The 19,869-nt window shown below is 45.3% G+C and overlaps 1 protein-coding gene across 1 annotated transcript in view; it reads left to right on the forward strand.

Annotated features, from left to right (window-relative positions):
• Positions 1-7,582, forward strand: part of OLFM4 (olfactomedin 4) — a 22,269-nt gene extending 14,687 nt beyond the window's left edge. The window contains exon 5 of the mRNA XM_040448596.1: positions 5,520-7,582. Within this exon, the coding sequence (XP_040304530.1) occupies positions 5,520-6,322 (803 nt within the window). The 3' untranslated portion in view covers positions 6,323-7,582. The remainder of the gene's footprint in view (positions 1-5,519) is intronic.
• Positions 7,583-19,869: the final 12,287 nt, after the last annotated feature.

A 19,869-nucleotide genomic window follows, 5' to 3' on the forward strand; every position in this document is an offset into this window, starting at 1 on the left:
TTCCTTCCTTCCTTCCTTCCTTCCTTCCTTCCTTCCTTCCTTCCTTCTTTGGAGTGAGGACATTTTAGAACTGGAAGGGACATTTAGGGCCATCTAGCTCAGGTCCATCATGTCTCAGAGGAGGGAACTTAGGTGGTGAGGGTGCTGCTTTTCCTGAGGCCACACGGGTGGTTAGTGGCAGGGCTGAGGCCGAAATGCAAGGCCCCTCACTCCCTGGGTATCTCAGGACCTAGAGCGTCCATGGCAATAACCCAAGAACGGCAGTGGAAGAGAAAGTGCACTTCTTAGTATATCTACAGAGGAAAACAAGCGAGCCTGCTGGATTATTTTTGTTAGAATTTTTTTTCAAGAACTTTCCCCTAGGTCCTCACACTTAGACTTTTGTGAGTCATCCCAGCCCAGCTGTGTTGTTTAAGCAAATTGGACCCAGATTTCCTCTCACTTTCCCACAACCTTGGCTGTACCTGGATCCCGGCCAAGCCACTTGGCCCTCCTCCAGCTTTGTTCATATTATATTTATGATGTTTATATTAAACTGACTTTTTGTCATGTTTTTAAATCAATTTCTTTTACTTGCTCTCTTTCTGTTTGGATTGGTTGATAATGCAGAATTGGAAACTCCCCAGGCACCACAAAGTTGTCAGCCTGTGGAGACTTTAATTAAAGTTACTCACTATTATGGGACTTTAAAATCTGGCCTGTCTGCTTTTTTCACTGCAGAGTTGCACAGAACAAAAGACTGCACGCAAGTCTCAGCTATAAAGGAATTCCGTGCTCTCGGGGCTCCTCTCTCCCAGTTGCAGGTTGCTGTCTGTGGTCAGCTTGATCTTAGAACCAGTACATGTAGTGAGGGTTCAATAAAATGCGCTTTGTATTTGGTTTATGCCGCAAATGGTATCCTTTTCTGCTTCATTTCATAGAACCTTCTAATCTAAAATAATTGCCCTTCTGCTCATTAACTTTTTTTCCTGAGAACAACTGACTCTCTTTCTCTCTCTCTCTCTCTCTCTCTCTCTCTCTCTCTCTCTCTCTGATCTCCCTCTGAATCTAGATGACTGGAGATAGGCAAAATGTATGTACACGCCCAGGGGTCGACTGCGGTTGTGCTTGGAGATGATGTCAGGTTCTGTGCTGACACACAGTAGGTGCTCAGTAAATGGCTGATGAAAGATAGTGACCTGCCAAAATCCCAAGTCTTAGGAAAAGCAGAGTGTTGGGGAGTATGTATCCAATAATTTAGTCTTCATCATTTTGTGATTATGATCAGGTTAACTGCCTAATTCCCACAGGTGAATTGTACTCTCCTCTTTGCTCAAAGTGCAGTTGTCTAGGTAGGAGACTGCACTGATAGATCCAAGATTAAGTTTCCCCTGCAGATAGTCATTGACTTAGGAAAAATGCTACTAAGCATGAGACTTTAAAAAAGCCAACTTAGGGAGTGCCTGGGTGGCTCATTCGGTTAAGCGTCTGACTCTTGATTTTGGCTCAGGTCATGATCGCATGGTTTATGAGATAAATCCCAGAATCAGGCTCTGTGCTGATAGTGCAGAGCCTGCTTAGGATTCTCTCTCTCTCTCTCTCTCTCTCTCTCTCTCTCTCTCTCTCTGTCCCTGCCTCACTCATGCTCTTTCTCTTTCTCTCTCTCAAAATAAATAAAAAGCATTTAAAAATTCTTTAAAAGATAAAAAAGCCAAGTTAGGGTGTGTTAAAGTCTTATCATGTGGCTTCCTGGGGTATTTTCAGAACACCATGACAAGATCTAATGAATTGCATGATGAGATTGCCAACCAAGGCGACAGTTGTGTGGAGAGTTCCCTTGCTTTATGTTCTGCTGAGTGAATACCAGGCTTTTTGTAAAACATATATAGCAGGGTAGAGTGCTAGTTGTTTTATTAATAAGGTAAGCTGGGTTTGGGGGCTTTGATCAGTCTTTCATTCTTTTATTCCACGAACATAATTTGGTGCCACTGCATGGCTGGTCCTGTTCTGGGAGCTAGGGTTCCCAGGATGGATACAGGAACCTCCAGAAACCACTATGTAGGAAGGGAGACAGTCGTGTGAACTTTCAGCTATATATAACGTGATGTGATTATAATGCTGATAGTTACCATTTGTTGAGTTGCATGTACATACCTTCTCTCTCTTCTTAACAGTTCTACAGAGTGGGTTTTATTATTATTTTTTTTTAATACAAGGAAACTGAAGCTCAGAAGCTTACACAGCCAGTAAGTACCGGAGTCAGGATTTGAACTGGAATCTGTCTGCCAATAGCTTCACCTGTACCAGGCTGCCTTCCATAGATGCTCTGATAGAGAGATGCACCTGTGATTCCCACAGTAACAAGAACGTTTCAACCACTCACCAGCCTGATTAACACCGATGTATCTTTACTTCCTTGCCTGTAGAATAGCTAAAAGTGTACTTTTAGTTTTGCGGCGTGTTCTTGTCCACTAGGAAGACATGAAGCGATGCATTGGTCTTTCACATTCTTGGATTATGGTTGGGCAATGGGTGGTTGTGCCAGGGGTGGAAGCTTGGGACGGCCGAGAAGGCTGACCTTGAAATGAAGGAAGGGGCGGGGAAGGGATATGAGATGAGGTAAGGGGGGGTTGGGGGAAGCTTGGCACAGATTGGGGGGAGGAGGGGTGGAGGCTCCAGCTGGGCAAAAAGGAACAGCGAGCACCAGGATGGCTGTCAGTTTCAGTATCGTTTCCAGGCCAGTTTGCTGCCGGGAGTTGAGGAAGCCCGCCATAGCCTTTTCTCTGGCCTGTCACTGCTGTAGCCACATCTGTAGTATTGGCAACAGTGCCCAGTTCTCCTCCCTGTTTCTGCTTCCTTCGACCACAGCCAGGGCCCCCCAAATGGCCCAAAGGACATTGAGGATGAGAGAGGGGTAACAAAAAAGGGTAGGAGAGTGTTTAGGAATGGCTGGGAAGTGAGAAAAAGAGATGTAGGCTTCATACAGTTCTGGTATTTATACCAGGTACAATGTTTAATTTCCTGGTCGACTTGTAAAATGATAAGCCATTATCATTAGTAGTCTTAGTAGAAGTAGCAATTTTGAAGAGAAGTTTATTTGGATTCCTTTATATCTAAGGATTTCCACATCCAAGACAGAACAGTTTATTATCTTTAACCCCGTGATAATGCTTGAATAAGATTATACATCGTAAGTTTTCCTTACGTATCTTGTTACTGTTGGTTCGGGATATTTTCTTTCCAGGAAAGCAAGATTCGATTAAACAAACAATTCCTAAGTCTTCCAACCTGCAAGAAAAACGTGACTTTCTTACATTTCCTTAGAGTGAAATGTAGTTAAATAAGTAAGTTCTCGGGAAGGTATTTTAACTAGCAAATCTGGTTTGTAGCATATGGAAATTCAAACAGTTTTTGTTATCATTAAACTGAACACACCATTAACTTTATTTTAATAATTCATGCATTGTTTCATAAACAAAAGCAAACAAGCATTCATCTGAGAGATCACTTTTAGGAGAAGAAATAATAATTTATAATTTTATTTATTATTTCTTTGGTGGAGAACAGTCTCTTGGCTGAACACACGTTGCTTTTTTATTTATGAAATGGTGCATGCATTATTAAAATAAACCAGCGCCTGTGTTCTGCTTAATGATATGCAAAATTATTTGAGGTTGGGTACAGAATGGTCTCATTTCTCTACCTGTTGTATGGTTGGCTGGCTTTCCCACCAACTGCGGATTTATGAGAGCATTTAAAGAGCACGTATTTAATTCTGGGACCAAAAAGCCCCAGCAGATTGGAAGAATAAAAGCAGGGTTTCTAGTAATGGTTTCACCTCTGAGCAGTCCTTGAGTGAGGAGGGGAAGAAGGGGGGGGACATTTAGCAAGGAAAGGAATAGGTCTTTCCATGTCGGTCAGAGGCACAGACTTACAGGCAAAGCTTTGCTCTCCCTTAACCAATGTCCTACCCACCCCCCCCCCCCCCCGATAAATCAGGTAATTCTTTGGAGCTCTGCTTTTGGCTGTAGCTCACATCATGTGCTCTCCACGGCTCCCTGATTCCCTCCAAGCATTCAAAGCCAGAGCAAGTGATTCAGGTTCTGTTCCTTCTTCCCTCACCTGCTCAGCTCCAGGCAGTAGGATGAGGGAGAATGACCTCAAATGTACTTGAAGTGGAACTTTCTTTGTCATCCAATAAACAATGTTACCCACTTTTAAAGAGATATTTACTAAGATCCCTCAAAATGTGTGTTCAACTCTGGATAGTTATTATAAAGACCCTGGAGGAGTTTTATGTTATTTTTGTAGCTCATAAATGATTTGGGTTGGCAGGGATTTCAGAGTGTGACGTGTAGGGCCAGTTGTCCGGCCTGGGTTGTTCACTGCTGGTACAGGGAAGGTAGAGTCAGTGGACCGGTGAGCCTGGTCCCACTTGATTGTACACATTGTGATGACAGTGTCAGATTGAGAAAGGTGAAGGACTTGCTGTCATTCTATGACTCAGTAGAATATGTGGTATAAACAGCAAGACCTACTTTACAACTGCAGCAAGGTGGTCACCAAGTGATCTACGCAATAGGCTTATGCTTTGGGCACACATCAGGCCCTATTGCCCTAAAATCACTTCCATGGCTTCTCAAGGCGGAAATCCCACCATTAGAGGACTATCTTTTTGTATCTTTAAAATACCATATTTAAAACTTCGTCTTCTGAGATTGGCTTGGGGCGACAATGGTACCCGGTGTGCATATATGCACTTGGGGTTCCAGGGAGGGGCAGAAAGGTGAAGGGCATGGACACTTGTCCAGGGCAGTCTTCTCCTTTGTCACAGTTGTCCCTGATCCTGGCAAATAGTACCTTGTGGCTTTATGGAAAAAGGGTAGGATCTGAGATGACCTTGCTCTTTTTGATTTCTCTAGAAGAAAAATGAAATTAAAAAAAAAAAAAAGATTGCTGGGGCACCTGGGTGGCTCAGTCGGTTAAGCGTCCAACTTCGGCTCAGGTCATGATCTCGCGGTCCGTGAGTTCGAGCCCCGCGTCGGGCTCTGCGCTGACAGCTCAGAGCCTGGAGCCTGCTTCCGATTCTGTGTCTCCCTCTCTCTGACCCTCTCCCGTTCATGCTCTGTCTCTCTCTGTCTCAAAAATAAATAAACACTAAAAAAAAAATTAAAAAAAAAAAAAGATTGCAAAATGCCTTCTGGTAGAAGAAAGTCTGTCAAACCCACCAAGTCCTCCTTTCCTCTTTCTAGGCCCTCAAACCTTTTTAATATGGCTCTTGGCAGTTCTAGCATCCCCATCTCTGGAATGAAAGCCCATTAATGGAAATAGGAGGTGGTTTTCTCTAGAGCTGACAGGAGGCTTGCATTGAGACTGACACCAAAAGAAGGTCTTGATCTTTCCCCATCAGAACCACGGTCGTCGCCAAACCTTGACAAGAAAAGTATTTATGGGTTCCTTGGTTCTTAGGACATTAAACCATTTGTATCTCGTCATTCATTTTTCTCTAAGAATGCCCTTGTATGTTCTTGTTTGTACAGGGAGCTGTGGCCATGGTGGTGTAGTGAATATCAGCAAGCCGACCATCGTTCAGCTCAACTGGAGAGGGTTTTCCTTTAAGTATGGTGCCTGGGGTCGGGATTACTCTCCCCAGCAACCAAATGGAGGGCTGTATTGGGTGGCACCTCTGAATACAAATGGGAGATATCTGGAATATTACAGACTCTACAATACCCTGGATGATTTGCTATTGTATATAAATGCCCGAGAATATCGGATTACCTATGGCCAAGGCAGTGGTACAGCGGTTTATAACAACTACATGTATGTCAACATGTATTCCAGCCAGAATATTGCCAAAATTAACCTGAATGACAACAGGGTTGAAGTGACTCAAACTGTCCCTGATGCCGCCTATAATAACCGCTTTTCGTATGCTAATGTCGATTGGCAAGATATTGACTTGGCTGTGGATGAGAATGGGTTGTGGGTGATTTATGCAACCGAAGCCAGCACTGGTAACATGGTGATTAGCAAACTCAATGACACCACACTCACGGTGCTAGACACTTGGTATACGAGACAGTATAAACCATCGGTTTCTAACGCCTTCATGGTGTGCGGGGTTCTGTATGCCACCCGCACTCTGAACACCAGAGAGGAAGAGATATTCTACTACTATGACACAAACACAGGGAGAGAGGGCAGTCTAGACGTTGTAATGCCTAAGATGCGGGAGAGAGTTCAGAGCATTAACTACCACCCTTTTGACCAGAAACTTTTCGTCTATAATGATGGTTACCTTCTCAATTATGATCTGATCTTTAACAAGGAACCCAAGTAAGTTGTGGAAGGATGAGAGAGAAATGAAAGGTTCCTTGAAAAAAAATGGTCTTTTTCACTTATTTAGCTATCCGTGGGGGGGATTTGGAAGTGAGTTTGCTTAGTAGTGATACTTGGGAGCATAGTTCTATCGCACTGAAGACTTAGGATATTTGCCCTGATTTGGTAAGTTCTTTTGGAAGCTGTCTGCCTCCAGAGAATGCATTTCCCTAGTGAAAATAAGGTCCTTGCAGGGTAGATGGGATTGTGGGGGTCTAGGGACATTATAGGTTCAAGGAAGGTGTCAGTGAGACAGCTCTGGAAATCAAGGAACTTAGAGAGAACCTATGGCTTTTGGGGATTCTTTGTAAGAATGCGTGTCAATGACCAGTTCTCCTCCATGTAGCCAGGTTAATTCATCCATGCCTGAAAGAAACCTGATCTCAATTAGGCAGATTAATACTTGAAACTCCTTGAGGGATCAAGTCTCCATCTTTGGTTTTTCTTACTAGCATCTGGACAGTGTTTTATATGTAGCAGATTAGTAAACTTAGCATGCTTGTATTATATCTGTGAGATGCTCAGAGTTTTCTAGAGAGAGGCTCTTTTATGCACTAAATTGTACACTGTAAATCAGTCCCAGATGGACCTGCAGGTGGGGGATTTGATTTTTCTTTTATCCCTTTTGTCCACCTCTAGAAGAGTCAGTAGAACCCTCCTACCTCATAACTCCATTCCAAAGGCACGCAGAAGACTAGAACCAGACTTACCAACCAGTTCCCTCCACCCATTTCCTACCTCCTGCTTTTTATAAAAATTAACCAGTTTTTTTATGGAATGGGTAGAAGAAAAACAAATTTTTTTTGTCTCATCATGAAATTACACTTACATGACTCTAGGACCGTAAGAACAGATGGCAGTGATAAAATAATAGCATATCTGGTTACATGACAAAGCCCTTGGAGCATATGTGACATTTGTATTAAGTCATATCAATTGTTTCATGCAAGTGTTGTCTTTGTTTAAGCCTAAAAGTTGTAAGAAAATAAATTTTTTTTATTTGAGGAAGACATATTTTTAAAAAAACATTGAAAATATCTAGTAAGTCAGTGCAGTTTGAAAACCTAGCAGGTGTGTGTGCTTCTGTGCTTTTGGATGGCTTTCTCTTCTGGTCTTGGTCTGTTTCCCCTTGATGTTCATGAGTCCCAGTCTATAGGACTGGCTCTTTAAATGCTATAACCATCCCCTTTTAATAAATGATTAAAGTGTGTTTTGATATAAATGTTGTCTTTTGGGTTTTTTTTAACTCTTTTATTTTTATTATAAAAAGCCTCTTAATAGGATGGTCTCCACCTTGCTGTGAGGAACAGTGTGGCTACCTCCCAAACACTGATGCCCAGGAAATCATACACCTAGCAGCAGATAACATCAAGACTTTTAGAAAGAGTCCAAAGTCAGGGCTGGCTCTTTAGTTTTCATTTCCCTTTAAAATCCATTATTTCTGGCAGCTTTTGTTGCAGGAGACTGCCCTCTTTTCTTTTGGGATATGACCTTATGTACTTATTAATTTGCATGACTGATCTGATTATTTCCAACGTTAGACTATATTTGTGTGGCTTATGTTCCTTTTCCAACCGAGCTGTTAAAATGGGTCAGAAGCCTCCAGATCTTCCCTAAACAGAAGGTCTTGGCCAGAAAGCAAAGAGACTAAGTGGCCATATTGGAGAGAGAAATACCTTTACCAAAGACAATGTATAGGGGGACAGGTGACCTAGAGCTGGAAGGGAAGATAGACCTGGCTAGTGTAGTTAGCCCTACTGAAATGCTCATTTTTAATACATGCCATACTTTTTTTTTTTTTTTAGGCAGGTGGTAGCTATAATATTTAGTATTTTTAGCAGTGTTATTCTGTATTTTTCAGGCTGAGCATAGAGACAGGTATGGCCTTCAAAATGCAACAAGATGTGAAGATAAAGACCAGTATGTCATGTGAGATATAAGTTAAAAAACAGTGATGCTACCTTAATCTGGCCAGCGGGCAATTTTCCAGATGAATGTTCTACCACATTCATAGTATGATCTCTGAAGATCTGGAAAAGAAGGCAGGAAGCCAAAGTAACCCTAGCAATCAGCTTCTTATTTAAATGGCTACAGAAGCATTTGCCTGACATTTCCCTTCAGAACCTTCTTCCACTGGATGTGGTGTATCAGGAGTGTATGCAGGGGCTGCCTGCTGGAAATTTCCCTACTGGGAAGGCTGAACAACTAATTGAAGGTTTGAGATGCTGGAGTTTATTGCGATGCAGTTGCACAGTGGAAACTTTAGCTCAGGATTCATCAGCTAGTGCCCTTTGGGGGGGGGGGTGGTGGTGGTGGCAGGAATTGGATGTATATATTTTAAATCAGCTTTATTGAGATGTAATTTACATGAGGTAAAATATATCAATTTTTTTAAGTTTATTTATTTATTTTGAGAGAGAGAGAGAGAGAGAGCACAAGTCGGGGCAGAACAGAGAGAGAGGGAGAGAGAGAGAGAGAGAGAGAGAGAGAGAGAGAGAGAGAGAGAATCCCAAGCAGATTCCACACTGTCAGCACAGAGCCCCACATGGGGCTCAAACTGATGAACCATGAAATCATGACCTGAGCTGGAATCAAGAGTCAGACACTTAACTGACTGAGCCACCCAGGTGTCCCAAATCTGCCAACTTTAAGTGTGCAGTTAAATGCCAGTTGTATAAAGGCTACCACAATTAGGATGCATAACATTTCCATCACCTCCCAAAAGTGTTCTTGTGCCCTTTCGGAGTCAGACCCCACCCTCATCTCCTGGTGCCTGCCAACCACTGATCTCTTTTCTCTCTCTGGAATCATATAATATGTAGCCTTTTGAGTCTGGCTTCTTTAGGCTGAAAAAGAGAAGTTGTGGACTGAAATTACCCCCAGGGGTTAACAGCATTGCTCTCGAGGCTCCCTACATTTTTATTATTTGGGGGAGATCTCTGGTGACCTCCTTCCTTGTACCTGTTCCCCCCTGGCCTGGAATTGCCGTGGGAAGGACCTAGCTCTGGGTGTCGATCAAACCTACCTACCTGGCAGCATGCCCCAAACCTGAAACTTCCTTTGTCCCCAGCCTTAGTCAACATTTGGTCCCCGATCTCTACCCCTGAGCCACAAGCATGTCTACCCAGATGAGTTCTGATCTTAATTAAAGATGCCCGTAGCTAAGAGCACAGGATTTGGAGTCAAACAAAACCAGATGTGACTTTGGTTCTGCTGCTCACAAGTGGTATGGCTTTGGGACAGTGTCCTTAATTTTTTGGAGACTCAGTATCATTCTCTATATAATGGAATAAAACCACCTACCTCAGGGTCCTATTGGGTGAATTAAATGATATCAAGTATGGAAAGTGTTTAGTACAGTTTTCAGTGCATGCTCTACCCTCAACAAAGAGTTATTACCCTCGTTTCTCATTCTGAATTTTAGGTTCAGTGTGGTTATTGGGTTGACAAGATACACAGCTCCTTGGGGTCAGAATTTACATCTTCTCCTCTACAAGACTTGTTGTGAGTAGGAACTCTTCAAGCGGGTGCCATTTTGTTGTGAAAGAGTTCCAAAGGTGGGAGCACCCTCTCTTCGTCCTCAACTCCAAGACGTCCCCTCAGAGCCGATGTTTATTGTGTTCTGACGTCAAAACACAGATTGGCACCAGCAGCAGGAGCGGAGGCCCCTTTCCCTTTCTTTTGAGCCCCTGAAAGCCTAAATGAAGGCTCGTTTTTATCAGGGGTGGGACCAAATTAGATGCATGCGTTCATCTTGTCAGAACAGGGACGGTTATTTATTTTGAACTCTACTTTTAGTCCAGTTTATTTCTCTTTTAGGGTGTGTTTTCATTGCCAGCCTGAAGAACATCCTTTCCGTCTCTTCTTGATTCGTGAGCCACTGAGAAGGAAATGGCAGTGGATGGACCGACAGTGACTATAGGGCTGCCTTCACGACGACGTAGGGAGGTTCTGGGCCTGAGCCCTCGGTCATCTCAAACAGATGTCACACCATGAGGGATGATTAGCCTCCTGTGCTCCAGAACGTTCCGAAACAACGAAAAGGGTGAATTGTGACACATCAGAAAATAAAAGGCAGGCACGTTTGTAAGGCACGCTCCCAGCCAGTGGGACAGACCAGCTGGCCTGGCTCATCGACGAGAGATGCTATTTGAGTTGTCAGTTCAGTTGCCAGGCCTCACATCTGTAGCTTGGGATGCGCCCACTTGTCTCTGAGATCTGCATCTGCTCCTGGAGTTCATTCAAAGGGAATGGCTCTTGGAATCAAGGTCCACTGTGGAAAAGGATGGCCTTTAATCTGTCCAGCAGGGAGGCTTCTCCTTGGGGGACATCTCTAGGCCTGGAACCTGGAAGGATGGTTTCCCGGGCCCCGGCCCCTCTGGGGAATATTAAAGAAAGACCCGTGGTGTGTTTGGGGGCTTCTATGTGGTTTGTCTGGAGCTCAGTGTTTGTGGCAGACAGAGGAGGATAAGGATGGAATGATACCGTGGGCCAGGGTTTAATATGACATCAAAGGAACTTCATTCCTGAGGCTTCACTCAGGAAATTTAAACTGACTCCAAATCTCTCTTTTTAGGCAGATTCTTGCAGCTCACGTGTTCTTTTTGGTTGTGGCCTGTAATGTTTTTATGTATTGTTTTATGTATTGGTTTTATGTATTGTTTTATGTGTGTTTTATGTATTGGTTTATTTTGACTTTCTTTCACCTTGGTAGCTGATATCAGTCCGTTCAGGGCAGAAGCAGAAACAGAAATGTCTTTTAACTGGGGTGCCGCTAACTGCCATATTAAACCTCATAGCCTTAGAGACTTAGCGCCATAGCAGTAGCTGGTGTTGTTTTCTCCCTTATTCAGTGACTGCTACTTTCACCATTTTGTTCTTGGCCATTGTGTCTATAACATCTTCTTCATCTCTAACCTCCTTCCCCCCGCCACCCCAAAGACTGGTTGTGGTTTTATCCGGTGCCATGATGACAGCCAAGAGCTTCTCTTCCGAACAGTGATGCAGGGACCCAGGCTCATTCTCTTCCATCCTGCAGCTCCCCCGCCTCCACACATAGCTTTCAAGGTCACTGTGCTTGTCTGCATCCCACAAGCAGAGGGGAGAGAAGCACGGAAGCTTTGAAGTATTGGCTGTTTAGCTCAGATCTGAAAGTGGTGTCCAACTGTGATGGATTGGGATGGGTCCCAGTCCATTAACATAGGGTCACACCTAATTCTTAAGGAAGGCTTGGAGACATACAGGTTAGCTGGGTGCACAGGAGAAAAGAAAATGGGTTGGTGAACACTCAGCCAGGCTGCCTCACCATTCTAGGTATTGCCAGAAGGATTTAACATACAGAAGCAAGTGCTTACAAATCCCCGGAAAGGTTGGAGGCAGGAGAACTAGAGGCTGCCATTTAACATTCGGCTTTGAGGTCACACTTTTTGCCAACTGCTACTACGTCTGGTGTCATCCTTGTACCCTCCAAAGTGGTACCAGCCATCGGCACGCGGAGCCCCTTTGCTGCCAACCCTCACCTCTGCTGGTACCGACTTAACCACTGGCACACTTGCAAAGCCTTCCACCTTCCAAAGCTTCTGTAAGTGGATCTTGTTCACTGAACCTGCACGGACCCAGAAATGCAGCCATACCGGAGACTGGGAGATGTGGTTTCAGTCTTCCTTTGCTGGGATACAGGGAAGATGATACAAGTTGGAATTGATACCAGAGCCAATAGACTGTGGCACAGCAACCTTATTCGGTGACCACTGCTTTTCACCATTCCTGCTGTTCCCATTTTGTCTCTGGTCACTGCTTTTTTTTTTTTTTTTTTAGCTTGTCCTTCATCTCCTGGTCATTCATCATTGTTTTTTTTTTTTGTTTTTTTTGTTTTTTTTGTTTTTTTGTTTTTTTTTAATTTTTTTTTTCAACGTTTATTTATTTTTGGGACAGAGAGAGACAGAGCATGAACGGGGGAGGGGCAGAGAGAGAGGGAGACACAGAATCGGAAACAGGCTCCAGGCTCCGAGCCATCAGCCCAGAGCCCCACGCGGGGCTCGAACTCACGGACCGCGAGATCGTGACCTGGCTGAAGTCGGACGCTTAACCGACTGCGCCACCCAGGCGCCCCAACTGTTTTCTTTTTAATGCTCACTCCCAGTGGTCGCTTTGCCTGATGCTGCCATAATGGGAGAGTTTCTCCTCTGACAGTGGTCAATCTGAATGAACTTTCAAAGGGAAGCTGGCTTTTGCAACTGTATAGTTTCTCTGTCAGACTCCATCAGAGATACTGGAATGGAACCGACAGCAAAGGTAAATCCATCCTAAGGATCCAGTAGTGTCCTAGGAGAGGCTCCTATTTCTATTGGTGGAACCATCTAGAAAGTTCTAGAACTTGGGGTATACCCTGTTTCACATTCTCCCCTTGGATGATGTTTCCCTCCACTGACTTTGAGGGTCCTTGACTGACAGGCTGACTTTTGGAGGTGATGCTTTACCCAGAACTCCTGAGGTGACAGTGCAGATAGGGACACCCCTCCCCCACCCCGAGGGCCTTTCACCAGGCTCTGATCTGCTCCTGAAGAGAATCACGGTAAGGACAGTAGCATGGTGTTGCTTTCCAATGAAAACATAGCTTGTCACTTTTCTCAGAGCCATCCTGGGCGGGGCTGCACCACAATGAGTTCCACAGCCCCCCTGAGACCATCTGCTGCTTGCTGGAGTCCAGGGTGGCAGATTTTCTAGAAGGATCTCAGAAGTCAATGAGTGAAGGCAGAACTGCCCTGGAGAGGAGGGATTCTGGCAGCATAAGCTCAGGGAATTCGTTTGGGAAAGAAAGTTTATAATAACAGTGTTCTAGTTACTGCTGAATAAAACATTCACAGAGCTTTTGTTCTCCCAGCAGAAAAATAGAATACCCTGGTGGCAATAGAGTGGTTGTTCTGTTTAAATGTTGTTTTTAATAAAAATCAGATGGTAGCAGCCATTTGACCTCTACACTGCTCCCCTCCGGGTCTTGTACGGGGCCTCCTCTGGGAGCACACTGGACACCATGTCCTGGGGCTGTATGGAGGCGCTCTCCTCGAAGCAGATGGGGAAACAGCCATTTGAACGAATGGGGCATGAGCCCAGAGAAGGTACAACCAGCTGCAGAAAGACCAGTAAATATGGTTGTTACACATCTGGTAGGTAGTTCTGCAGCGACACAGCTAATGGTGCTGGTATTTAAACGGCCATTAGTAGACTTTGGCTTCTGCGCGCCCAATTAAGAAATACCCCGGAAGCTCTCTCTTGGTGCTGCTCTGCTGTCGCCGGGCCGCAGAGCTCCGGTTTGCATGGCCGTCTTCATTGCCTGCAGGGAGAGAAACTTCATTTTTGTCAACAGCACAGAGCAGATTCTGGAGTGGCCCCCGCAAGGGTGGGGCATCTCAGTTTAATAGGAAAAGATAGGATTCGGTAGGCAGAGGGGGAGAGGCTAGGGCCTGAAGGTCCCTGGGTGGGGAAAACACAAATTTTAAAACATTTCTCCTGGGCGCCGCTGACCTCCAGCAAACTCCCTCGGGCATAAAGTTCCTCTTAAGCGTGTGACATCACCTACTCCCCCTCAGGTTTGCCTCAGGAATTTGACAAAAGACCTAACTAAAAATAAGTAGACCGTACAACACGCGAGGCACAAAGAACAGTACGGCCAGAGACCATCCTTCATGCAGTGGAAACGAGTCAATCAAAATAGAATGTCTAGTGGGCCTGGGTGGTTCAGTCAGTTAAGCTTCCAACTCTTGGTTTCAGCTCAGGCCATGATCTCACGGTTCATGGGTTCGAGCCTCACAATAGGCTCTGCGCTGACAGCATGGAGCCTGCTTGGGATTCTCGATCACTCTCTCTGTCCCTCCCCCGCTTGGGCACACTCTCTCTCTCTCCCTCAAAATAAATAGATAAACCTAAGAAAGAAAAAAAGAAAGGGATGACTAGACACGTAGAGTTATCTACCCAATAAGGGTAGAACCTATGAAGAAACAAGGGAGAAGGAGAGGAGGCCCCCCAAGCCCTATAAAACAAGTCCCTTGCCTATAGTCCGTGGGCATTCACTTTCAGATGCCCTCTCTCTGTAAAGAGAGCTTTCCTGTGATTCTTACTTTCTGATCTTATACTCTAATAAACTTTGGTCTGTTGCGCCTATTATTCTGTGTCTACCTGTTCATTCTTCGAGCGACAATGAACCCTGGGTATTGAGGTAAAAAATCCTGCAACCCCTGGGGCTATACCTCCGAGAGGTGCTGCTTGGCCCCCTCCTACGCGGGTGAGGGTGCCAGCCTGGCACATGAGGCACGCTCAGCAGCTTGGCCCTCATTAACCCTGAATCAACAACACTTAGAGCCAGTTAATCTTAAGGATTCAGTATTCGCCAGTGCCAGGTTATTCCCTTTAAATCTCTGAAAAGAGAGGAAGGGGGAGGAGGCATTTTCTCTTCTGAAAAACCTCATCGCAGGGGGCAGCTTGAGCAGGCTTCCTTCTACCTTTTGTAGGATTCCCAGGTCCCAGGCTGCTTGGAGCCACTCCTGTCCCTCAGGGGTTCCTTCACAGTTGCAATGCAAATATCTCTGGCCTGGAGAATTTATTCAGAATGGTGCCTGCAAAGAGCTTAAAGGCTTTGAGGAAGGTGGGGCCCAGTGTAGGGACATCTCTGACTATTGACAGTTTGGAGGAAAGATAAGGGCAGGAAAGGCCACTTTACCTACTCTGCTGGCCCCATCCCACCCCCACCCCCCAAACCCCATTTCTTTTCTTCTTCTCATTTCATAGGTTTATTACTGAAAACCACCACCACCTCCTAATATGCTACATGCTGCCCAGGAAAGAGCCAATGACGTGGACCCTGTTTGCAGAGACTTATTCCACGGAAACATCTTGTCTTGCACAGGCCGGTCCAGTTTGTGCTGACGGTCCTGATGTAATTATTAATAGCCGGGGGCGGGGTGGGGGGCTTCACTCCCAGAAGGTTCCAGTTCGAACTGCCCACGATATAGGCAGGCACCCTGTCTGTAGATACATCATAGGAAGACGCCATTTGTTTTCTTTTGTTTAATCTCTTCATTTTCTCTCTTGTTTTGGGGAAGCAGCAAGGAGACCCAGGCTTCTGCTTTTACGCAGCAAGGCAGTGACAACCAGTAACATGGGTTGATTGGAGGAAAACCAAGACAAGCCTAAAAGAAGTCAAGCTGCACAACAGTGCAGACTGAAGCGCAGCACAGGGTCCCTGGTTCCTCCTCAGCCCTCTGATGCTCACTGTGATGGCTGCTTTTCACCAAAGCCTCCGCTCCCTGGCAGCCGGAGAGAAGCTTTGGGAAGCTGGTGTGGTAGGCTGGTCTACGGATGGCCCAGTGGCCTGTGTGGAACCTTTTCGGGCATAGTATGCTGAAGAGGTGGCCGCGTGGTGGGAGTAGCATGTGACACACGGGGGGGTAGGTCACACTCACCTCTACTTCCAGCCCCGGCAGTGATGGCTGGTAACTTGGCCTGGCTGCCTTCACAGGGGAGGATTCTCGGAATCAGGAAAGATGGCCAAGCAGAGGTTTGGGCGGTTTGCCCCACTGGACTGATCTGTGTTCAGATCACGCAGTGTTTGGAGATCTCTGTACAAACACACACACACACACATATGACCTCTTCCTCTCTCTCCCACCCCCACGCCCCCCACCCCCCCAGACACTGCCATCCATTGTGTTTTCTATATAACAAGCTCTCGACATATGGATGGGAGGTGACCATGTGGCATAATGGAACAAGGGCTGGTTTGGGAACAATCAAACTCCGGTTCCAGTCCCCCCAGCTGTGGGATTTACTAGCTGTGTTAGCTTGGTCAAGTTTCTTAAACTTTCCGAGTCTCGGTCTCCTTAACTATGACATGTGGTACTTGTGAGGATTGAAAATAACTCAGATGAAATAACTCTGGCCCATAGCACCAGGTCTGGTCCACAGCATCGGTCAAGAAATGGGAATCACCAGGAGCTCCTCATCCTTACTCCAGCTCTAGCATTAAGAACCTTTCTGTTGAGCAGGGAGGCTTGTGGAAGAGGAAATGTACTCTCCCCTTGGCTGAGCGACCGTGCCCATGGGCAATCTTTTACTTACTGTCTGTTTTCATATTCACCCGCCTCAATTCACCCATCTCCATGTACTCCATGGGGCCTGCATGTGCCTGGACCCTGGCTGGCTAGATGTTACTGGTTTACCAGGGGCCACGTGGCTCGGAGAGAGGTTTCTGTTCTTTGAGGTTCCTGCAGGTGGATCCTATTGAGATTTAACTCAGGTGTTTGTCCCTCAGACACCGCTGAGGGCCCTCTCCTCTTTCTGTTTCTCGCTGTCCCTGAACAGTAATAGGGTAACATTTTCTGGTCCCCGGAAAACAGCCTGCTCTTGGCGTGTTTCTATTGTGCATCATCTATGTTTGGCCTTGACCCTCCTGTGTTCTGCACTGTGAGCAGAATATCAAGTGGGCTGGAGAAGCAAGCCAGGCACTGCCAGCCCAGTGTGTGCATTGTCAGGGGGAATATCATGCTACGTGCACAGAAAATAACTTCCTTTTCTCATTTTATAAATTAGCTCAGCGATCCCTGAGATTATGAGCCTTTATTCCCATAGACAGTGCTTTAAAGGGGAAAAAGAAACAATAACAATGGAATCAGAATACAGTTCTCTGGGCAGTTCCAATCAGGAAGCGTGGGTAGGAATACGGTCTAGAGATTCTTACAGCACCCAAAAGCTCTCCATCATCCCCGATCCCACTTTCTCTCCTAGCCTCACCCCTACTTCGGCTGCTTTATCACAAAAAGCTCTGATGAAAAGCTTGTGATCTCAGCTGGGGCTGCCGGGCTGGGGAGAAGAAAAGGGGTCCTCTTTCTAGAGGAGAAAGGTCATGCAAAATGCTGGATTCCTGTGTCTGGGAGGCAGCCGACCAACCTTTTCAGATACAGGTTTGTCCTCTGTCATAGAATTTGTCATAGAAGCAGTGACAATTTTGTCATAGAAGCAGTGATAATCAGAGCGAGGAATGTATAAATCATCTGGACCTACCCCTACAGATGAGGAAACTGAAACCCAGAGAAGGTAAGTGACTGGACCGAGGTCCTCACTCAGCTGACGAGGGGCTGGCCTGGGACCCCCGTGAGCCTGACTGCACTTCTCAAAGCAGAAGGGTTCCCAGGGGAGAAAAAGGCATCTCTTTCCCATCTCATTTTATTCCAAAGTACAAAACCCATTCCTATTTTTTCTTAATCTACTTTTAAACTCTAATGACTAGTTCTAGTGTTAAATACTTCACATAATTTACTTAATTAGCTAATTGCTAACAATGTGAAGTCATTTTCTTTGACCTTTTATAATCCTTGTTCCTCCCACAGAAAACAAGGTCCTATCATCAGTGTTTTGGTGACATTGGCATAAAAAGTGAATGGCTTGACATAAAAGCAGAGTCTAGTTCTGGAATGTCTGGCTTTCCTCCACTGAACACCCGGTATTCCCTTATAAAGTAGAGTGTGTGTGTATGGAGGGATGGGTGGGGGCAGCGGGAGGACATTTTTGAAATTAGGAGCATTACCCCCACCTGTATATTTACTGATCCTAGAGGTGAGTTAATGAAGTAAGTTTGAAAGATTGGGACCACAGAGACCTAATGTCGAGTCTCACCTCTACCCTGTCCTCGCTGGATCACTTTGAACAAAGAACCTGGCTCCAAGACTCTGTTTGACTATAATATGGATTTAATAATGGGGCCTATTTGATAGAGTCATTATGAGAATTAAGTGACTTGATATGTGTATAAAGTTTCTAAAACTGGATGTGGCATGCACTAAGACTTCAACCAATGTTCATTATTATTACTGTTAATAAATACTTACAGGAGTATTTGAAGGTTCAGAAAAATAAGAAGAAGGAATGCTGCCTCGATTCCCTCCCTCCGAGTTTGCTACTTTTCCACCATGGAATCATCATGGTATCACAATGTATGTATAATTTATCAGGCTGCTTTTTCCATTTAGCATTCTTTTGTGAACATCTTCTCTTATTCTTCAGACACATGACTTTTAATGTCTACAAAGTATTTCATAAACAGACATACCGTCATTTATTTAACTCTGTCCCTATTGTTGCCGTTCGGTGTGTTTTCCCCATTTTTTTTCTCCTTTGTAAATATTTTGGCATATAAATCTTTGTACTTTTGATCATTTTCTGAGGCTAGATTCCTAGAAGCAAAATTATTGGGTCAAAACATAAACATATGTCAGAATCTCAATTCAAACTGTGAGTTGCTTTGTAAGAAGAAGCAGTGCTTTACTTTGTAAAGCTCATTTGCCAAAGCCGTGCATGTCAACATTTCCCACTGGGCTGTCATTGGGAAAGGGGTAGTCGAATACTTAATGTCTGTAGTCAATCGAAAATTAATTTCCTGTTCCTTTTCTTCCTGGGTTGCCTAGAGGACTGTTGGAAATGGCCCTGACCGGGGAGTCCTTCGGGATCTCCTCCTCAGGAAGCCTCATGTACTCTGGTTCAGAGACGCTCAAGCCCGAGCCAACCTTGCAAGCCCAGTTGACCTAATTCAGTCTTCTGACCAGTGGAATGGCATCCAGCATCACATCCAGCTTTAAAAGCTTTCAGAAAAGGTGAGCCCCTGGCTTCTTTGCTTAGTCTATTGTTGTGTGGGTAATACCCCTTATTTGTTAGAAAGTTACTGCTTAAGCTCATCCCCTAAATCCTTGACCAATTTAGTCCTGTTAAGCAGAAGTCTTCCGGAACGTGCGGTCTCCATAGTGTGTGGGTGGTGACCACATCACAGGAGTGCTTTGCCGGTACCTTTCTAGGTCCAGCACAGGGATGCCTGCTACATGGCTTAGATATTGCTAAGCTTCTCCTCATGCTTCTCTTCCTTGAATATAGAATTTTCACCTTTCCCGGATTCACCCTTTCTATCCTTGCAGATGCTCCCCTCCAATCCAGGGCTCCCATTCTTCTAGCCTCAGATGCTTCTTACTTCCCTAAATGGTCTCTCTGCTGCTAAAGTGTTCCTCCTCCAGTCTGTCCTATGTAGAGCCACCAGGTTCGTCTCGCTTAGACATAGTTCTAAGCCTACCACTCTTCGCTGAGGACCAGATTAAGCACGCTCTTAAGGCCATCCATTGTGTAGACTCTGTTTCCTGGTTATCCAATAACACTTTCCAGCCAAATCATACTACTCTCTGTTCCCGAATGGGCCCAATCCTTGTCAGATTCGTTATTTTCCTTTTGCTTAATTGCCCTCCCTTTCCCCATGTCGCTCTTGAAATTTCAGGGGCACCTGGGTGGCTCTGTCGGTTGAGCGACGGACTTTGGCTCAGGTCACGATCTCACAGCTCACGAGTTTGAGCCCCGCGTCGGGCTCTGTGCTGACAGCTCAGAGCCTGGAGCCTGCTTCTGCTTCTGTGTCTCCCTCTCTGTCTGCCCCTAACCCGCTCGCATTCTGTCTCTGTCTCTCTCAAAAATAAATAAACATTA

This window comes from Herpailurus yagouaroundi, unplaced genomic scaffold, assembly GCF_014898765.1.
Source record: "Herpailurus yagouaroundi ecotype Mexico unplaced genomic scaffold, PumYag 197, whole genome shotgun sequence".
NCBI classification, from domain to species: domain Eukaryota; kingdom Metazoa; phylum Chordata; class Mammalia; order Carnivora; family Felidae; genus Herpailurus; species Herpailurus yagouaroundi.